Raw genomic sequence first — 21937 nt, 5'->3', positions numbered from 1 at the left:
CTTAAGTCTTCGATAGTAACATATGTAAATAATAACAGTGTGGAAGTTTGAGCTACATATCTTGGAAAGTGTTTGATTCAAGGTTGGTAATACCTGTTTACAAGATGCTTGCTCAGATGTTCCTACCATGCTCATATGAGCTAGTAGCCCAGACATGAGCCATGCTGAGCCTTTTTCTCCTCTTTCTTCATGTAGTTGCAGCTCTATGATGTTGAAAGCAGCACCAAGACTACCATTTTGAACTATTGCTCCTATGTGCAGTGGGTTCCAGGCAGTGATGTGGTGGTGGCACAGAGCAGAAACAATCTCTGCATTTGGTATAACATTGATGCTCCAGAGCGAGTCACCATGTTTCCTCTGAAGGTAAAACTCTGAAGACTTTGATTTCCTCCATGAATTTCTATACTAATTGTTCACATATGTGGGAATATGCAGAATGGCAGATTTCAGAAGAGAAAACAGAAGGGAACTGCCAGTTTCTCCTGGACAAAATATGAGCTCACCTGTTTCATATTGCACTGCTGGAAATGCCCTGTGGCAGGCATTTCTGGCAGAAGCTGGAGATAGGAGGAGCTGTTCAGTGGCTTTTTCATTCTCTCTAGTGTGATAGTGACAGTGTCTGCTACGTGTGAGCTCATCCACCAGAACTTTAGTCATGCAGAGTTGCCACAGTGCTGTCTTCACATCTGTACTACCCCTACATACTGTAGAAGAACATGGGAGTGTTGATAACTGGTACTCTTTTTAGGGAGATATTGTAGACTTGGAACGGAATGATGGAAAGACTGAAGTGATCGTATCCGAAGGGGTGAACACTGTGTCCTACACCCTAGATGAAGGTCTCATAGAGTTTGGAACTGCCATTGATGATGGGGATTATCACAGGTAAGTGCTAGGTAAGCTATATGGTTATGGCAGGTGCCCCAATTCACTTAGCATGCACCTGAGGGTCAGCAGTCTATGACTTAACACCAGCATGACTTTCTGTGCTGAGCTGAAGCTTAAGCACTGAGCATCGATGTTGGTGCCAGGTATTCAGGAATTAGTACTCCCCTTTGTCATCCTCACAGCTCTGCAGTTTCAGACTGTGTGGCAGAAAATGCTGGCCAGTCTGGTGCCATTGACACCCATGAATTCAGTGAATGGAGTTTGCATTTAACTGCAGCAAATATCTTCCATAGGAGCCAGATGTGAAGTAGTAATTCAGAGCTCTTGCTGCTGCCCCTCCAGTGACAGTGACACTGTTTCATGGAAACTTTCAGGAGCTATGCGGAGTAAAAACTGACTGTCCAAAGCAGTCATGATGGCCACCTGGGCAGGGCTGATATTGTTACCTGTATGTAAAATTGACAAGGGAAGAAAATTTCACAAACTGATCACTTGAGAATTTTTCTCTGATATGTCAGGCCTTGTTTTTATACAGTCTTCAAAACTTGTCACAACTATGTGTTTTCAGTGCAACCCTTGGGAACTCTTAGGAAACTCTGGTCTCAGACTGGGATTTTCATCAGAGAGCTCTTCTGTTCTGTTACTGAAAGTCTGCATATCTCTTTGCCTCAAGGGCCACTGCATTTTTGGAGACACTAGAAATGTCAACAGAGACGGAAGCCATGTGGAAGACCCTAAGCAGACTGGCTTTGGAAGCCAGACAGCTGCACATTGCAGAGAGGTACAGAAAAAAGCTATAATGTCTTTCTGGCCTAATCACTCTCTTTGCTGGATCCCTCACAGAAACCAGAATTTAACTGAAGATGTGACTTTTTGTGTGGCCTGGAAAATTCACTGCATTGGAGAATGAAGTGTTCTCTATTCCAGGCAATGACTTTAGGGTAATAATAATCTTTAAGGTCCCTTCCAAACTGAGCCATTCTATGGTTCTGTGTCTATCAGATCATAGAATCGCAGAATGGCTCAGTTTGGAAGGGACCTTAAAGATCATCTAGTTCCAACCCCCCTACCATGGTCAGGGATGGCACCCACCAGATCGGGTTACTCAGGGCTTCATCCATCCTAGCCTTGAACACCTCCAGGGATGTGGCATCCACAGCCTCTCTGAGCAACCTGTTCCAATGCCTCACCACAATCTGAGTGAAGAATTACCTCCTAACATCTAATCTAAATCTCCCTTACTGTAGTTTAAAACCATTCCCCCTTGGCCTGTCATTCTCTGATTGAGCAAAAAGTTGCTCTCTTTTTTTATAAGCCCCCTTTAAGTACTGAAAAGCTGCAATGAGGTCAGCCCGGAGCCTTCCCTTTAGGCTGAACATCCCCAGCTCTCTCAGGCTTTCTTCATAGGAGAGGTGCTTAAGCCCTCTGATAATCTTTGTGGCCCTCCTCTGGACGTGTTCTAAAAGATCAACATCCATCTAGTGCTGGGAGCCACAGACCTGGATGCAGTACTCCAAGTGGGGGCTCAGAAATGCAGAGTAGAGGGGGACAATCAGCTTCCTACACCTGCTGCCCACTTCTCTTGTTGATGCAGCCCCGGATGCAGTTGGCCTTCTGGGCTGCCAGCACACACTGCTGGCTTTTCATCCACCAGAACCCTGAAGACCTTCTCAACAAGGCTGATCTCAATGAGCTCTTCCCCCCTGGACTCTTGCACTTAGACTTATTGAACCTCATTAGGTTCACATGGGCCCACTTTTCTAGCCTGTCCAGGTCCCTTTGGATGTCATCCCTTCCTTCTATTGTATCAACTGCTCCACTCACCTTGGTGTTGTCTGCAAACTTGCTGAGGGTGCACTCAATCCCATTGTCTATGTCATTGATAAAGATATTAAACTTTACTGACAAACTCAGAGGATCTGTGAAGTGTAGGGAAGTGAAGCGTGGACTATGGTCATGCCTATGGCTTTTTCCATGGAGCTGGACTAGCGGGCACATCTGAACATGGGTCTTAACAAAATCCTTCTCTTGAAGCAGGGCTACCCACCTTTCCAGTTTGCACTGCGTGGTCTGCTGCCCAGGTTCTGATTTTATTGTCTTGAACCAAAGGTGCCAACAAACCCATTAGTGACTAATTGCTTTGTTCTTCCCATCTTCCCAGGTGCTTTGCAGCTCTGGGCAATATGGCAAAGGCTCGATTTCTGCATGAAACCAATGCTATTGCTGACCAGGCAGCTCAAGAGCATGTGAGTTAAACCTTTTCTGCCGTCCAGGGCAGTCACTTCCCTGTAAACACTTGCATACACATTATCTTCTGTGTCCATGCCCCCCATTATGCTGCTACAGACTAGGACATGATCATGTAGAATCTGCTGACCTAATCCTTCATCCAGGCCTGTCAGATCCCTCTTCTGGCTAAACATTGTATACTGTACTACTCCCTTCTTCTCACTTCTGTCTTCGTAGTTTCTGTAATGACAAAACCCCCGCCTGCAATCACCTCCCTTATACCATATCCAAAGCCTGTTCTTTCACCCAAGAAACCAACTGAGCTAACTATGACTGTCTGCAGGGTGGGAATGGTACAGACCATTACCTGGTGCGTGCCCGCTTGGCCATGCTAGACAAGAACTACAAGCTGGCAGAGATGATCTTCCTGGAACAGGTGAGTACAGGAACCAGGAGCAGAAAAGGTTTCACTTATTTCTGAGCAGGGAGATTTGTGCCCTGGTATGAAAGAGAGAAGGAAGATATTTTTTTTCCTGGGAGAAAAGTTTTTACCCTGGAATAGAGGGAGATACTCCTCGTTCCAAAGTGTAGGATTTATCAGGAAATATAGTGATAGGACAGGGAGTAATGCCTTTAAACAAAAAGAGGGTAGATTTAGATTAGATATAAGGACGAAATTCTTAATTCTGAGGGTGGTGAGGCACTGGAACAGGTAGCCCAGAAAAGCTGTGGATGCCTGTTGTGGTTTAACCCGGTCGGCAGCTAAACAACACACAGCCATTCGCTCACCCTCCCCCCTCCCTCTCTGGAATGGGAGAGAGAAATGGGAAAGTGAAGCCTGTGAGTTGAGATAAAGACAGTTTATTAAGACAGGAAAATAATAATAACAATAATAATAATAATGATAATACTACTACTAATAATAATGTGTACAAAACAAGTGATGCACAATGCTATTGCTCACCACCTGCTGACCGATGCCCAGCCTATCCCTGAGCAGCTGGCCCCCCACCCCAGCTAGCCACCCCTATATATTGTTTAGCATGATGTCAGATGGGATGGAATACCCCTTTGGACAGTTTGGGTCAGCTGTCCTGGGTCTGTCCCCTTCCAGCTCCTGCTGCACCCCCAGCCTGCCCACTGGCAGGACAGAGCAAGAAGCTGAAAAGTCCTTGGCTTGGTGTAAGCACTGCTCTGCAACAATTAAAACATCAGCACGTTATCAGCACTCTTCTCATCCTAATCCAAAACATAGCACCCTACCAGCTACTAGGAGGAAAATTAACTCTGTCCTAACTGAAACAAGGACAATGCCCCATCCCTGGAAGTGTACAAGGTCAGGTTAGATGGGGCTGTGAGCAACCTGGTCTAGTGGAATGTGTTCCTGCCCATGGCAAGGGGGTTGGAATTAGATGATTTTTAAGGTCCCTTCCAACTCAAACCATTCTATGATTCTGTGATTGCCCTGAGGTGCAGAAAGAGGATGAGGGAAGTTCAATATTCCTGTAAAAGGGATGGTTCGCTTGTGCACGTGGTTTCTGCACATCTAACATGCATCTGTTGCAAGACCTCAATGGCAATGTGTCTGCTAATAGACCCTTCAGGTTCACACTTTGCTCTTTAACACAGAATGCTACAGAGGAGGCCATGGACATGTACCAGGAGCTGCACATGTGGGATGAGTGCATTGTAGTCGCGGAGGCCAAGGTATAGAACATAGCTTCACCAAACTGTGGTTTGGGCTTGCTTGGTAAGTCTCCTGGTTTGGAATCCAATGATGATCTAGGTGCTCTTCACCTGGCTTATCAGGACTTAATATCTTCTTGGAGAGGCTCCCAAAGAGACTCTAAGCCTGCCCTGAAGGTCCACCATCTGATTCGTTTCACTAAAAAGGGGAAGGTGCCATGCCATCAGAGAGTCTAGAGCACATCATAGAATCAGGAGGACAAGGCACAAGAATGGAGTTTTGGGTGTAGAGAGACTTAATTGCAGTGCTAAATAAGAAGGGATGCCCCTAAGAAATAGCAAGTTCAGAGATCAGCAAGGCAGTTGTTAAAAATGGCAGAAAACATGGTTTGGGGGTAAGTAGATCTTTGGTCCAACACCAAATAGGTGCTTTTATTTTCTAGAGTACAGCGTAATATGGCTAGAGGGCCAGTGTGCATCAGAGATGCAGTTCAGGAAGGATTATGGTAGCCCGACTTGCCCACAAGACAAGGCACAGGAATAAAACTAGTGTGTTCTTCATGATCATGCAACTGACAGTCAAGGAATAAAATAGCAGGGAATGTCTTAAGATGATAAAAGAGAAATGTAAAGGGAGGTTGCAGTGATGGAATTACAGACCTCAGTGAATAGTAAGGGAGAAAAGCTACTTCGGTTTAGGAACAGCCAGGGCTTCAGAAAAGAATGGTTGATGCAGAGGTATACAGGACTCACATTGTGGTTCCTGCTAACTGCAGTTGCGTAGTATAACTGAGCAGGGAGAAGTCTGGTGTCATAAGCTGTTCAGAACCTACAGGAGGAATAGAACAATATTTTGCATTTGCCCAGGTCAACCAGTGATCTCAACCAGTGATCGATTTCTCAACAGGGACACCCAATGCTGGATAAGCTACGTCGGGGTTACTATCAATGGCTGCTGGACACCCAGCAAGAAGAGAAGGCTGGGGAGGTCCAAGAGGGACAGGGAGACTACCTGGCAGCCATCAGCTTATACCTACGGGCAGGGCTGCCAGCTAAGGCGGCACGGCTGGCCATGAGCAGGGATGAGCTCATGACCAATGGGGATGTCATCAATAGGATCTCAACAGCACTGATCAGAGGGGAACTGTATGAACAGGTGAGTGGTCCACCCCATCAGGCCTTCTTCCATAGTAGCGTCAAAGCTCTTATCCTCTCCTTTGCTTCTCTGAGATACACAAGCATTGAGCAGGAATGTAGCAGGTATAATTCTTTGTCTCTATATCTAGTAACACAAGAAATTGGTAACTACTTACCATTAGGTGACTCTTTTAGAACAGTTTTCCATATAACACGTAACTATGCTAATACAAGAAAGCAATGCTGACTCTGAGACCAGTATACAGTATGGTATCATGGCCAACAGTCGCCCCTGCAGATGCTTGAGAAAGACGTATAAAGAACAAAGAAGGCAAATATATGCTGATACTTCCCATAGTGTACTTTCATGGCTACTAGCAGTTTGCAGACTATACTTTACCTGAACTCAGATTTTTATTTTTATGTTTAATCGTGATGGATTTTGCTTCCATGAGCTTGTCAAATTATTATTTTAGCCATCTGTACTTTTGGATCTACAGTGTTGACTATGAGTTATCCAGTTCCACCTATGTGTTGTATGAAAAAGCACTTATTTTGATTGCCTATTTTATGTGCTTTGCTTCAATTACATTTCTTCAGTCTTATTTAACCTTGGGTGTTTTCTGACCATTTCATTTTTACCCTAGAGAAATTTGTGCTTTTCCAAACCTGTTACCTTTTCTTAAGCCTTCAGGTGAAAACGTAACTGTGAAACTCAGCTGCGAGGTGTTTTTTGTTATTTTTTGTTTGTTTTACCAGAAGTATGAATGGTCCAAAAGTGATTAGACAATTCATGAAGGTAGAATCTGTAAAAAGACATTAAATATGATGATACGGTAGCATCATGACCTGAACTCAGGAAGCATCTGCAATGCAGATTGGAGATTTCTTCAAAACTTGCTCCAATATGGGTCATGGAAAAAGCTGTTGCTGCATCAGCTGCCTTGCAGAGAGGAGAAGCTGTCTCAAAAATAGATCTTGTTAGTAGGTGGTACCCCAGATAAACCCTTAGGGTGTGGGGTTCAGCAGTGAGAACAATGATCTCAGCACATGCACTCTCCTGGATGTCCCCTTTATTCCCATGGTCTTGGTTAGTGGGGGAGGCATAGCTGATGTAGAAATCTGTGTGGCAAGGTCTGTTCTGGCAAGACTGACAGCTCTGTACATGGGAGTGGTAGAGAGGATGCTGTGGGGAGACAGTGGCTCTGGAAACTGGCAGCTTGTGTTTGTTGTTAGGCTGGAGACCTGTTCGAGAAGGTTGGGAACCCACAGAAGGCTCTGGAGTGCTACTGCAAGGGCAGTGCCTTTCTGAAAGGTACTGTGCTAAATATGTCTCCAACACACACACCTTTTTCCCAGCAAAAGCCTCGGTATTCTGGCCTGGTGGCAGAACAAGCTATTGCCCTGGAGCTCAGAGTTGCACATACCACCTCATTCAATGTATGTATTGTCACATAGTTGCATCTGCACACACAGCCCCACAACAGGATCCTCTTCCCCAAGGCATTGATCATGCATGGGTTCCCCAAGGCATTGTACCAGCATGGGTTTGATCCATATTGCTGGCTAGCCCATTGAAGCTGAAGCAGATTAGATGGGTCGCCACCCCCCTCCTCCACACATACCCCCATCCAAGGCCCGTGTTGAACACAGTTCTGCTTTCTTGATGGATTCAGCATAACAGCTATCATGTCCCCTTACAGCAGTGGAGTTGGCTCGCCTGGCATTTCCCGCAGAAGTTGTGAAGCTGGAGGAGGCATGGGGAGACCATCTGGTGCAGCAGAAACAGCTGGATGCTGCCATTAACCATTATATCGAAGCCAGGTGGGGGCATGTGATGGCTGTATAACCAGCAGCAGTATAACCTGGTGGGCTATGAAGTTGATACTGTTTGCTTAAGTCATCAGGGTAAAAAGCCTGATTAAGCCCCTTTGACCCCATTTTGCCACTGCCCCTGGTGCTGATATGCAGTCTCTGCTGGCCCAGCCATGGATTTCTCACCATATTTCTCCCAGGGTCTGTCAGCCCTGATTACTCTTCCCCACTGTCCTAGTTCTTCACTCTTTCCCCTAGCTTTGCTGGTGTTCCAGACCTTTGCTCTCATGCATCCTGTGGGCTGCTTTTCTGTCTGCTGTGAAGCTATTCAGGTCCTTCTTGCTCTACCCTGGCAAGAAGAATCAAGCAGCAGACCACTTTGGTCTTCTTGGCTTAGCTCAGCTGGAGGAGATGACTGATGGCTGTCTGTAAAGAGTTATATTTCTGATGCTAGGTGCTCCGTTAAGGCCATTGAGGCAGCCTTGGGAGCCCGTCAGTGGAAGAAGGCCATTTACATTTTGGACTTGCAGGACAAACAAACAGCAGCCAAATATTATCCCAAGATTGCCCAGCACTATGCAGCGCTACAGGAGTATCAGGTGAGGCCACATCGTGCAGTCATTGCTGCTCTATATCCCTTGGGACTGCTGACCATGGTCATCTCTCCCACAGGTTGCAGAGGAATTGTACATCAAAGGAGACCAAACCAAGGATGCCATTGACATGTACACACAGGCTGGGCTCTGGGAACAAGCTCATAAGGTAAAATCGGAAGCCAAAGCTTCTGGGGACCTCACCCTACTTTGTGAATTGTAATTCGTCAGGAAGTGGCCTTGTGTACCAACACTTGATCAACAAGCACTCATCCTAAATGGTCAGTGTAGGGGCACCTGGCAGCTATTAGGAAATCAGTCCCTGGTATTCACAACCTATGTGTGTGCCCCACTTTACATCAGCAGTCCTATATGATTCCATCTGTGACACAAATAGTACTCTCCAAGAGGCTTGGTCCTATGTACTTTGATCACAGTGACAAATGACAACCAATTCTCTACAGAGTATATAGCATATACACCTGTTCATAGTGGGAATAAGGTTCATTTTCTCCTTGTCTACTCTGTGTCAAGAAATTACTATGCAGTGTGCTGTAGTTCATCCAATGTGTGTTTCTTTTGGCAGCTGGCAATCAAGTGTATGAGCCAGGAAGATGTATCTGTTCTCTACATAACCCAGGCCCAAGAGATGGAGAAGCAGGGCAAGTTCAAAGAAGCAGAGAGGTGAGCATCAACTCCCAGATCCCTTTCTATAGAGCTGCTCTCCAGCCTCTAGTTTCCCGTTTTGTACATATATCCAGGGTTGTCCTGTCCCAGGTGCAGAATCCAGCACTTGCTCTTGTTAAACTTCATGCAGTTGGTGATTGCTCTGCCCTTTAATTTGTCAAGATCTCTCTGCAAGGCCTCTCAACCCTCATAGGAGAAAACAGCTCCTCCCAATGTAGGGAAATATGCAAACATACTTAGTATACATTTGAGTCCTGCATCCAAGTCATTAAAAAGAACTGGCCTAAAATGGAGCTAGTGACAGGCTGCCAGCCTGATGTAACATTTGAGCCTGACCAGTCAGCCAATTGTTCACTCATCATATTATGTATTTGTCTTGCTGTATGCTGGACATTTTGTCCAGAAGGAAACTGTGAGAGACAGTATCAAAATCTATGCTGAAATCCAGAAAGTTTACATCAACTGGCTTCCCTTGGTCAACTAGGCGAATAACATTGTCATAAAAGGAAATTAAAGTTTGTTGAATAGTACTTTCCACTCCTGAACCCATGTTGGCCATGACCAGTTACTGCATTGCATTTCAAGTGTTTTCAGTAACTCCCAGAATAATCTTCTCCAGAATTTCACAAGGCACTGAATTGAGACTGACAGATTTGTGATTACCAGGTTCTTCTTTCTTGCCCTTCTTGAAAACTGGGACATTTGTCATCTTTCAGACAACTAGGACCTCTCAGATTCCCAAGACCATTGAAAAATAATTATCTTGTGATGACATCAGCCAGCTCTTTGAGTAGCCTGGGCTGAATTCCATCAGGCCCCCCGTAGTGCACAAGTTTAGAGTTGTCTGGGAGTTTATCATTCCCGCAGTCACAGTCCTCCAGTCATGCCTTCTGATATTGTGCCTAGGATGCAGTCCCAGCTGGGTAAGATGCAAAGAGAATGTAGGCACTGGTCATGCCATCAGCTGAGTCATTTGAATGTGCTTGCATTTCCAGGCTGTATATCACTGTGGATGAACCTGATTTGGCCATCACTATGTACAAGAAGTGTAAGATGTATGATGAGATGGTTTGCTTGGTAGCCAAGTACCACAAGGACTTACTCAGTGATACACACCTACATCTGGGCAAGGTGAGTGTATCTCATGGCAGAGGATCAGCTAGGCCAAGTAGAAACAAGAGCGTCACTAATTTATTTCCTCAATTTGCAGGAGCTGGAGGCAGAGGGACGTTTACAGGAGGCTGAGTACCATTACCTAGAAGCTAAGGACTGGAAGGCTACAGTAAACATGTACAGAGTGAATGACATGTGGGAGGAAGCCTACAGGGTAATAAACACTTCACAGCTATCCCACCACAAAGAGATCAGACTTTGCCCGCAGGGTCCCCATAGGTACTGCCCTGTCTATATTCATCACAAAATGTGAAGAATTGGCATACACTATCTAGCTTCATAATGTGGCACAATGCTGGATGCCCTTGTGCCACTGCTCTGCCCCTAACTGCTGTGCAGCATTGCACCCCAAAAGCAGGCCTTGACCCCCTAGCCACTCTGCAGCACTGCCTTCCTCCAGGTACTGCTCCACTACTAACCCCTGCACAGTGTTCATAGAATTATAGAATGGTTTGGATTGGAAGGAACCTTAAAGGTCATCCTTTCCAACCCTCCTGCCATGGAGAAGGACATCTTTCATTAGATCAAGATGCCCAAAGCCCCATTCAGCCTGACCTTGAACACTTCCAGGGGGTATCCACAGCTTCTCTGGGCAACCTGTTTCAGTGCCTCGTCACACTCATAGTGAAGAATTTATTCCTTATGTCTGTTCTAAATCTACTCTCTTTCAGTTTAAAACCATTACCTCTTGTTCTATCACTACATGCCCTTGTAAAAAGTATATCTTTCTTATAAGTCCTCCTTTAAGTATTGAAAGGCTGCAATAAGGTCTCCCCAGAGCCTTCTCTTCTCCAGCCTCCAGCAGTGTACCTCAGATATACTGTTATGTCACTCTGTATCAGCCCCTGCAACCCTGCTTCCAAGAGCAATATGGGCTATGCTGAGGAGGCAGAAGCCTCTTCCTTTCTTACCACGTAAGCTTTTGTCTCACTCTCTCCAGTCCAGTGGGGCTACAAAAGGGAGGGAGCAATTGGTTTTGGTGCTCCCTCAAGAGAACAGGCTTCATGTAAAAGGGGAGTCCTGGCTCAGCCTGCTGAAACAGAAATGGATGCATTGGGTTTTTCCACTTTCTTTGCTTTTGATAGGTGGCCAAGGCACATGGTGGGACAAACTCCTATAAGCATGTGGCCTATATGTGGGCAAAGAACCTGGGTGGAGAGGCAGCTGTGAAACTCCTCAGTAAATTTGGACTTCTGGAGATGGCCATTGACCATGCAGCGGACAGCGGGTAAGCAGGTCTATCAACCCAGTGTTTCTCTCCCACCTGCTTAAGCCAAGAAAGATGGAATGGCCCAGAATAAATAATGTTATGCATGTGATAGCTGCAGGTCCAGGATATGGCATGTCTTCCCCCTGTTCTCCTCCTTGCCCCTGCCCTGCAAGTCCTCACACTCTGTCCTTGGCACAGAAGAGTTAACAGAGAAGTCTTGTCCACCTGTTAGTCTCATGAATGTCACTGGAACAGGCTCCCCAGGGAAGTGGTCACTGCACCGAGCCTGACTGAATTTAAGAAGAGATTGGACTGTGTACTTAGTCACATGGTCTGAACTTTTGGGTAGACCTGTGCGGTGTCAAGAGTTGGACTTGATGATCCTTAAGGGTCCCTTCCAACTCAGGATATTCTATGATTCTATGATTCTATGTCTGAGCAGGACAGGCAAAAGCAGTTTTCCTTTTAACTTGAGCAGAGATTTCTTGTTAGAGCTTCTGAATGCAGGTGGAGATATTCTTCATGTCACAGTAACTAACTGCTTGTCAGAATTGATTTGGACCCACTCTGCATCTGCCCAGCCATCTGTCTGCACTGCCATTCATGCTGCTGCTCTCCCCCAGCTCTCCCACTTTACTGGGCTACTGGGAACCTCATGACCACCCTTTAGAGTTGAACCAAGGGGCTCTGGCACTAGTAGCAAGTGTGAAGGAGCTGAATTTCCGTAATGGGGGATGTAAAAGCTCCTAGTCTCTGGTCAGGAACAGGAATAATGGGTAGTGCCTATTCACTTGGGACCCTCCATCTTCACCCTTCTGTTCTTCTGATGTCTTGTGCTCTACTTGATATCTTGCTCTTGATGAAGGCATGCCCTCATAGCACACAGTCCTGCTATCACTCCATTTTCTCTTTCATTTTAGCGTCTTTGATTTTGCTTTTGAACTGGCCCGTCTCTCCATGAAGCAGAAGATGCCAGAGATACACTTAAAGTATGCCATGTTCCTAGAAGATGAGGTAATTTTACCCCTTGGAATAGGTGGAAATTCCTTGGTCACTCAGATAATTGAACGGTTCTCCTTAAGGACTGCTGCAAAAGACACTTGTGGCTGCAGTCACTGCCTGCCTCCACAATTACAGCCCCAAGCTTCCACACATCTCTCTGTTTCATAAATTCACTCTGCCTCATGGTAAGTAGAGGAGCTCATGCGCTGGTATCAGGGGAGGCTAGCATGCAAGCAAACTCCTTTCTCTCTCCTAGGGCAAATTTGAGGAGGCTGAAGCAGAATTCATTAAAGCTGGAAAACCCAAAGAGGCAGTGCTGATGTATGTAGCCTTCTCCATTCTGGACTGCTGCATTTGCTCTCCCTATATGGTGCTAGTAAGGTTGCTTCTCTAGCACTAGTCTGCTCCTTGCTGTCTCTTATTACATCTCATGTTGATTCACCTAGGTTTGTGCATAACCAGAACTGGGATGCTGCACAACGTGTGGCTGAAGCTCATGACCCAGACAGTGTGGCTGATGTGCTTGTGGGACAGGCACGTTTTGCCTTTGAGCAGAGAGAATTCCAGAAAGCAGAGGCCTTCCTCCTGCGAGCACAGAAACCTGAGCTGGCAATAAAGTACTACAAGGTGAGTGTTGACTGTGGCAATATCCCTGTCTTCCTCACTGGTTGAGAGCCCACTTTGTATGGAGGAGGAGTAAAATCCAGCTCCCAGTTCTTACTATCAGCTTAGTAGCCAAAGAGGAACATTTACTCAAGTAGTTACTAGTAAAAAATAAAACTGACCTGCTCTTATAAGACTAAACTGGTAAGAATTTCACAGCATAACTTAACTCTCAGAGGAAGTATCCTGCCAGAAGGCCATGAGCAGGCTTCAAGGATCACAGAATCATAGAATGGCTTGGGTTGGAAGGGATATTAAAGATCATCCAGTTCCAACCTTCCTGCCATAGGGAGTAATGCCACCCACCATATCAGGTTACTCAGGGCTTCATCCATCCTAGCCTTGAACACTTCCAGGAGTGGGACATCTGCAGTCACTATATCACATAAGGCCACCAGATTGGTCGGGCATAAATAATATAGCATGAAAGAGCGTTTTTGGGAACTGTAAGTGTCCATTCCATAGAGGTAGCTAGAATGAATGCAAACTTTCCCCTGAGGTTGCCTGGGTGCATGAAAAGACATAGGTGCCATTTTGGCTGAGAATTTGGCTGAGATGGTGCTGCTGTAGTTGTTTCCCCTAGTGGATCCTCTGGCAAGATGATGTGAGAGGCCAGATGTGTGGTGATGCTAGAAGTGTGATGTGAACTGGTGAAAGTTTCTTCTCTCTGGTGTGCTTCTGCAGGAGGCTGACATGTGGAGTGAAGCCCTGCGGATCTGCAAGGAATATGTGCCTAGTCGACTAGAGGAGTTACAAGAAGAGTGTGGCAGGGAGGCTGCCAAGAAGGGCTCCGGGTAAGTAATACTGTGCTCAGGCTGCACATAACAGATGGGTTGCTCTTTCCCTAAGCCATTGATTTGATGCCTTACAGAGATAGCTTGACTGCATCCCTGTCATACAGCTTTTACCTTCTTGAGGACCCTAGGCTTCTTCCTCCATTAGTTTGCTAACATCTTTCTTCCCTGTTCTGGGAGACTTCAGGGTTATTCTTATCATGCAAGGTCTCTTGGGTGTCTTCTTGCCATTTACAGATCTCACAGGTGTTCTGTACTGCCAGTTCATCTCCCCATGATCCTTATTCAATTCTCTCCTCAGCATTAAGCTGTGTGCATTCCTTGACACAGCCCCCTCTCCCCTCTGAGGTCTCTGACTTAGCTCTGCTCTGCAGCTTCCTGCCCATGCATTACACACTCTTTACAGGATGTGCATGGCAGTATCACAGTCTTGCTCACAGCCTGCATTCCTCCTTACAGAGGAACAGAAGGACTGCTGGAACAAGCACGGGAGTGGGAGCAGGCTGGGGAATATGCCAGGGCAGTGGACTGCTACCTGAAAGTGCGGATTTCCAACAACAGCATCCTGATGGAGAAGTGTTTGCTGAAGGTATGGTTTCCTTCATCAGATCTACTATCTGGGAGGACTCCCACAACCTGCAGGGCACAAGAGAGGATCTGCATGCCCCAGTGACTGTAGGGACTGAAAGCATTTAATGACCATTCTCTTAAGCCCATAATGGACTGCCCACTTTTCCTGTGCTGTGCTGACATCCTTGCTCTGGCACCACTTTCAGCAGCATGCCAATATCTTTATGCCCATATCTCCCTGCACTGAAAAACTAGACTTTATGACTTAGATATTGGCTAGACAAGTGCCCTATCTTCTCATGGACCATGTCCATCAACCTTTGAGTTGTGTTCTTGCTCATACTTTTCATTAGTAACTTGTCCTTTTACCAACCTCAGTAATGATTATGTTCTTGTCTAATCATCTCCCATGTGTAAAAGTAGCTGGACTTTGCTTCTCCGAGTTGCTGAAGCAGACTGTCTTTTTTCCTTCTCTTCCCCACATACTTCAAGTGCTCCTGACAGTCAATCTTTTAGCTGGAAATGAGCTCTTTCCAGATCCATCCCTCTCTCAAATTGCTCTTATCATTCATTTTCTTGACAATTTCTCTTCACAGGCTGCTGAGTTGGCCATTAAGTTCTTGAGTCAGTCACAGAGCATGGAGGTCACACGGACTGTGGCTCCTCAGCTGGTGGCCATGAAGAAATACAGTTCGGTGAGAGCTGGCACTTGCTCCTAAGGAAGAAATAGGAAGGGAGAGCTGTATCCAAGGGGAGGAGGCCTAGTCACATCCTGGGGTGATGGGTGGGTGGCCTGATCCATCATCAGGCAGTGCTGAGTCCTCAGAGAATAGGAAGCAGGGGAAGGGATCAAGTCCTGAAATGGTGTGAGAGACCTGGGCCTTGGAAGGGGGCAGGAAAAAGAAGGGGGGTATCTTTTCACAGAATCACAGAATTGTGGGGTTGGAAGGGACCTCAGGAGATCATCAGGTCCAACCGCTCTGCCAAAGCAGGTTCCCTAGAGCAGGTTGCCCAGGTAGGCGTCCAGACGGACCTTGAATATCTCCAGAGAAGGAGACCCCACAATCTCCCTGGGCAGTCTGTTCAAAAAGGCTTTTGGGAAGAGACTTTCAGTTGCTGCTATGTGCTGAGAATTTCCAACAGCTACAGCTCCGACCTGGGCTACGAGGTGCCTTTGGGGTTTTGTTCCACATGGGACTGTCTCTGGCCTTGCAGGCAGCCGAGCTCTACCTCAACTTGGACCTCATCCGAGAGGCTATTGATGCCTTCATTGAAGGGGAAGAATGGAGTAAAGCCAAGCGCGTGGCCAAGGAGTTGGACCCCAGGTATGTGCTGAACTCCTCGAATGAGACTCTTCCATCTCCCTCTCTCATCCCAAGATAATCCCTTGCCCTGTCTTGTCCTGCTTTCCCCAGGTTTTCTGGATTTTCCCCACAGTGATCTTCCCAGGCTTGATAGGGGACATTCACCACAGCTGCCCTTCCCAATATCCCCCACCCGGTGTACCCATGACACTTTTCTATTGCCCCATTGCCATTCATCCCATGTATATCTTAATCCCCTTTTGTCATATCCCTATCTCTCATTTCCTTGTTACATTCCTTTGCATACACTTCTTCATGAAAAGGCCTGTGATACCTTTCTCTCCTCACACATATTTCTGCCCAGACTCTTTCTTCCCCCTTCTACCTAAGCACCCAGCAGTAGACATGAAAAATGTGGCACAGCTGTAAGTCCTCTTTAGCCCAAAGAAGACAAAGTTGAATCTGCACTTCTGCACTGATGCAGGGAACTATTAATCTGCTGTGTATTAAGATTATTTCTGCCCAGTAGGTCAGAGGAGTATGTGGACCAGCGTTACAAGGAGTATTTAAAGAACCAAGGAAAGGTAGATTCGGTATGTATTTGGGATGTTCCACAGGTTATGGAGTCATGTCAGGATGCTGGGACATAGGTCCTTGGGGCCTTCCTCATGGGGCTTTTACCTGAAAATGTCCATAGGTGAGGATTCTATATATGCCTGAGTCGTGGTTTCTGCATACCAGATGGGTCACATTGGATCTTTGAGAGTGGTGAGGCACTGGAACAGGTTGCCCACAGAAGCTGTGGATGCCCCATCCCTGGAAGTGTCTAAGACTGGGTTGGGTGGGGCTTTGAGCAACCTGGTCAAGATGAAGGTGTCCCTGCCCGGGGCGGGGGGGGGGGTTGAGGGGTTGGAATTAGATTATCTGTAAGATCCCGTCCAATCCAAACCATTCTATGATTTTATGATTCTGTGATTCTATGATTCTATGATCTTTGCTTCCAAAGAGAGGGAGGGACTGTGGGTATTTGAAGAAAAGATGGTGGTTAGGAAGCCTTAGGTGGTTAGGTGGTTAGGAAGCCTTACCTGCACAGTGAGTTTATAGTTGTTTCCATCCTCAGCTGGTGGGAATAGATGTCATGGCTGCTTTGGATATGTATGCAGAGCAGGAGCAATGGGAGAAGTGTCTGGAGGTTGCAGCTAAGCAGGTGAGTACCTGTGCGAGCCCTCAGTAGACGGACTTGGGGCCCTGGTTCTCTGAAGCAGGGTCATCAGGAATGGGTGAGCAGGGGCAAAGCAGCCTGTTTTGTGAGGACCATGGGGAGACACCGCAGCAGCTGAAAGAACACCTCTCTGCTGTCTCCATCATAGCCAAGCACACCTATTAATGAAGCATTAGAAATCAGAACCACATTGTGTTTCAATTTTGTGATTGATAGAACATTGAAAAAAAGCTAAGCGAGTTGTTCAGGCTCAAAGTAATAGGTATTAAGGAAACAGAGATATGTAAAAGATAGCCTTTTTTCTACATATTCTTCAGAGGCCTGGCATCAATTGAAATTAAATTTATTTATCATGAAAGCAAATTTGACATTTTTGCATTTTTACTGACTGAAAGCCAAAAAATGACCCCAGCAGATTGATAAAAACAGAAAACCAAAATGAAGCTGTTCTACAGTGCTATTCCAATACAGTACCAGGATCTAATTTGTCTGGCAAACACTGATAACTTGGGCAAGCACTGATAATGCATTGTGCTGTATTTTTATGTTCCTAATGCAATGAGCAGTAAGCTGAGTTTGGGTTCTTGATGAAATCAAGTTCATTCAACAATGAACTTGATTTATTTTTGACTCAGACTTCACTGATGATGTGAATGTTTTTTGTTGTAGTTATTATTTATGATGTTCTAATTATTCGGGAGATACCAGTGTTGACCTTCAAACTCAGTTTTATAGTATAAGGCTTAATCAGCTTTATTGTCAACAAAGCACAACAAATACTAGTATACTTACTCCAGGAACATGTTAGCCTGTATGTGTCTTTAAGGAAGTGTTAGCACAACCTTGTTCCACAGCAAGTGCAAAACTTAATGACTTTTGACTCAGCTGTTATACAACAATTATATGTGGGGGGGAAGGTTAGGTTTATCAAAACAGGTTACATACCAGACTTAATATGCATCCCTAACACCTAGAGTTTCATGAGCATCCAGATCTGGGTGTTCAAGTTCTAGACATGTCATAGTGGCACTGTCCTCTCTTGTGTTTAATGAACTTATTTCCATTGCTCATTTTTTTTACAAGATTGCACATCTTGTGCCATCTTCCTCATTAGTATATTTTAAGCCTGTGCAAAACAGGTACTATCTTACTTAAAGTTTCTGTAGGCCTACTACAGTTAGTCCTTAGCAAAGTAGGATCAGCATATGTATGAACAGTTCTCCAAGAAGGCCTACAGCCTCAGCAATCTGAGTAATTTGAGTAATGGACTAGAGCAGCCTTGCATATTACAAATGTCTTCAGTCCACAAAAGTGCTTGGATTCATTCTTTCATTAGACGAAGGACCAGTTTACGACTAGTATCTGTGGTGCCGCATTGTAGAGATACTGCTTCTGTTAGATATTTGGGAGTATTCCTTTGGCAAGTGGTGGACAGCAGAAAGACAACTTTATTTTTCAGGTATGAAGGATCAGCACAGCATCAGCTAGCCAGGATTAGAGGCGTCACATGGGGCCCAAATCAAAGACATGCAGTCTGTATCTGTCATTAGCTGCCCTTACCCTTTGGGACTCAGGTGCATGGATGTGTGCACACAAATCTGAAACTGTCACTACCAACTGACAAACGTTCATCTCATGACTCTCATGCTACCGTTTTCTGTGTGCCTTCTCCAGAACTATAAGGTCTTGCACAAGTATGTTGCTCTCTTTGCAACCCACCTCATCCGGGAGGGCAGCTGGGACAAAGCCCTGAGCCTGTATGTACACCATGGAGCACCTGCCAACCCACAGGTAATGAAGACAACATTACATCCCAGAGTGAGCTTCCAGAGAGTGCTATGATCTGCTAAATGAGTCAGGCTTCCAGTCCAGAGCTGCGGCTTCCAGGTGTTGTCCAAGCCACTTCAACACCGTTGTAGATTCTTGAATAGGTTCCTAAAGTAGAGGACTAAATGCAGCCCCCTAGCATATCACACATAGGGACAGACGAGAGGGGTGTTGAGTATTTGTGTTGATTTTGAACACCTTAGCCACCGAGTCCAGAATAAAAGCAACCATGTTTGCCTCTTTGAGAGAGCTGGCTGGAGGAAACATTCTTTCCCATTTCCCTGTCTTGTCCTGTTACATTCCTTGCAACCAGCATTCTGCAGCAGCACTGCTTTGTGAGCCTGTGAGCAGAGCTGCCATTCCCTTAAGCCTGTGCTAAACAGTAGAAGGACTCAAAACTTCTGACTCACCAGCTATGTCCCTCAAGATTTCTCTCCTTTTTGTTGCAGAACTTCAACATTTACAAGCGTCTCTTTGTGGAAATGGTGAATGCATCTGGCATGAACTGTGCTGAGGCCTACTCCAGCTGGGCTGACCTACGTGATGTTCTCTTCAGTCTGGTGAGTATGGACCGTGGCCACCATTGCCTGTTAAAGTCCAACATTCTGGTGGCTCCTAGCAGGGAAAAAGAACTAGGCTCTGGACAGATGACACAGGAAATAGAACACAAACCAAAGGGAGAGAGGTGACAGTGGAGACAGTAGAACAACAGGATCCTGTGAGGTGGACATGGCTGGGCAAGAGAAGTCAGGGAAAAAGATGACCCTGCACTTAAGACCAAATTCTAGAAGCACATCTGAATGTTGGCTCTTGCAGAGTTCCCCGTGTCACTGCTACATGGGAGCCTATCACAACAGTCCCACTTTTCATCTTATATTTGGCAACATAAGTGGGGCAAGAACCTGGGAAAAGCAAAGGACTACTGAGACTGGAAAATAATAGGCCTCCCCATCTCCCCAGAGATTCTTAGAGCCCTGTGCTCCTTTTTACCTGCCCCCAAATTCCTCAGCCCATGATTGCCTTTGCTCTGTTTCTGTTCCACAGATACCCACCTCTGACACAAACTATATCCAGAAATCCCCTTGTTGATCCAATCTCCACTGCTTCCAGTGTTGTTAGTTGCTACAGTACTACTGGCTCTCCCCTTCTCTCACAAACTCCTCACTTCAGCACTTTGCAGGACCCAGAGCACTCAAGATACAGCCCTTTTCCAATCCCTCAAGGTGCCTGGGTATTTTAGATATTAGTCTTTCTCCCAGCTTCTTCCCAGACTCAAGTGGGTGAAGAGTGCCCCTCTGCTCACATGCTCCTTTATTATTTATTATTCTCTCTTTATCTTTTTTAGTGTGAAAATTTAGTAAAGTCAAGTGAGGCAAACACTCCAGCACATGAAGAGTTTGAGACGATGCTGCTGATATCTCACTACTATGCAACCCGCTCCGCTGCTCAGGGTGTGAAGCAACTGGTAAGGTTCTTGAAGTTCCTTTGTCAAGTCAACACCATGAGTGCAGAGCCCTGTGGGATCATGCAGGTTTAGGGCTCTTCATAGTTCACTCTTCCACTTCATGGATCACTTTCACATCATGGATGGATGAGAATGAGACTACAGTGAACTGTAAGCCCACCACTAGTACGTGGAACTAGAGACAGTCTTCTCTGACTGACTCCTTATATTGAGAGCTGTCCCCAGCCACTGAGGCTGAGATATAAACCAGGGGAAAGGGGATCCATATGGTCAGAGTGACCTGTGAGAGCAGAGGCACCTATAGAAATACAGGGATCATACAAAAAACTGGTCTTCCCAGGAGAGGCATTGCTTCCTCTTCAGTTGTCCTAGGCCATGACAGCCACTGGGTTTCACACATAGTCTTGAGAACAGATTGGCCTTGCACAGTTTTAGAAGCTCATGGGCCTGTGTACTGGGCCTCACAAGGTGCTGTATTGTTGAGTCTTTTGTGCACTGGGATTTGTTTTGGACCATGATATAAAGCAGAGTTCCTGCTGAAGTCTGGATCCACGTGGATTATGGATGGAACCGTGATAGAGGCCTATATGAACGTGGGACTGGAGCTGTGACAGTACAGGCTGAACAAGAGAAAAGTTCCCAGAGTTAGGATTCTAGTGAAAATCATAGAGCAGACTGGTGGTTTCCCATAGCTGAGTGTGTTGGGGATCCAGATAGAGGTCTATCAGATAGAAAGAGATAAGCCTGACATCTTGAAGACCTATACAGACACACAGTTGTGGAATGTTGAGGTGTTGGGTAGTCTAATTGGAACCATGAAGGAGGGGTGGCCTTCCCAGTTCTAGCAAGATGAGAACCTATCTAGCAAGCAGAAAAGTGAAATTCATCTTGTATTCCTCCTTACCTCTCACTGTCCCAAAAGTCTTATGTTATGAAGAAAAAGAATATTTACTGTGAGTGTAGCTGAGCACTGGAACCAGTTGCTTAGAGAGGCTGGAGAGTTTCCATTCCTTGCACTATTCAAAACCTGACTAGACATGGACCTGAACAACGTGCTGTAGCTGAACCTGCTTTAAGCAGGATAGGGCGCTGTGGTGGTCTAGATGATCACCAGAGAGACCTTCCAACCTCAGCTATTCCATGGTTCTGTGACTTAGATGATGGGAGGGGAGTTTGGGCATGGCTTCTAGTAAAAATGAAAAGATTTATAAGGCAGAACATAAGACTGAAGGAAGAGATGATAACAGAAAATAACTACTGAAACAGGAAAGAAATAATCTGTTTTCAAGCTCTTTGTATGTCTTGGATAAGTAAGGAATCTAGTTACCACAAGGGAGATGAATGTTAAAAGAAAAAACTTTCTAGCAGGAGACCTCCAACCTGGAATGGCCATGAACAAAATTTCTAAAAGCTCTTTCAATGAAGTCTCTTAAGTTAGATAAACACATCAGGAATATGTGGGTGCAGGGTCTCTGCTCTAAGGTAGTGGCTTTATGATCTCGTGAGATCCCTTCCAACCTATTTTTTTCTGAGATGACTGTTATGGCTTTACTGTCCCCTTTGTCTGCAGGACACTGTGGCTGCTAAGCTGTCCATTTCCCTGCTGCGCCACACTGAACTCATCCCTGCAGACAAGGCTTTCTATGAAGCTGGTATAGCTGCCAAGGTGAGA

General features: G+C 45.8%; 1 protein-coding gene across 2 annotated transcripts in view; it reads left to right on the top strand.

The window, feature by feature from the left end:
* Positions 1-21937, top strand: part of IFT172 (intraflagellar transport 172) — a 39736-nt gene that overhangs the window by 14370 nt on the left and 3429 nt on the right. Inside the window, exons 16-43 of one of the 2 annotated variants that reach the window (XM_068679186.1) lie at positions 196-363; positions 749-885; positions 1562-1669; positions 3050-3134; positions 3461-3553; positions 4747-4824; positions 5711-5959; positions 7177-7255; positions 7644-7764; positions 8210-8354; positions 8428-8517; positions 8935-9032; positions 10031-10166; positions 10246-10362; positions 11294-11436; positions 12339-12432; positions 12677-12741; positions 12867-13047; positions 13768-13877; positions 14337-14466; positions 15044-15142; positions 15663-15772; positions 16281-16344; positions 16872-16958; positions 18648-18764; positions 19250-19360; positions 20146-20265; positions 21836-21931. In XM_068679186.1, the coding sequence (XP_068535287.1) occupies positions 196-363; positions 749-885; positions 1562-1669; positions 3050-3134; positions 3461-3553; positions 4747-4824; positions 5711-5959; positions 7177-7255; positions 7644-7764; positions 8210-8354; positions 8428-8517; positions 8935-9032; positions 10031-10166; positions 10246-10362; positions 11294-11436; positions 12339-12432; positions 12677-12741; positions 12867-13047; positions 13768-13877; positions 14337-14466; positions 15044-15142; positions 15663-15772; positions 16281-16344; positions 16872-16958; positions 18648-18764; positions 19250-19360; positions 20146-20265; positions 21836-21931 (3231 nt within the window). Of the gene's footprint in view, positions 1-195; positions 364-748; positions 886-1561; positions 1670-3049; positions 3135-3460; positions 3554-4746; positions 4825-5710; positions 5960-7176; positions 7256-7643; positions 7765-8209; positions 8355-8427; positions 8518-8934; positions 9033-10030; positions 10167-10245; positions 10363-11293; positions 11437-12338; positions 12433-12676; positions 12742-12866; positions 13048-13767; positions 13878-14336; positions 14467-15043; positions 15143-15662; positions 15773-16277; positions 16345-16871; positions 16959-18647; positions 18765-19249; positions 19361-20145; positions 20266-21835; positions 21932-21937 lie in introns of both variants that reach the window. The other variant, XM_068679185.1, reaches the window with a different exon arrangement.

Source organism: Anas acuta, chromosome 3 (genome assembly GCF_963932015.1).
Source record: "Anas acuta chromosome 3, bAnaAcu1.1, whole genome shotgun sequence".
Classification (NCBI taxonomy): Eukaryota; Metazoa; Chordata; class Aves; order Anseriformes; family Anatidae; genus Anas; species Anas acuta.
The sequence above is the reverse complement of the archived record's forward strand: the minus strand, read 5'-3'. Positions and strand labels throughout refer to the sequence as shown.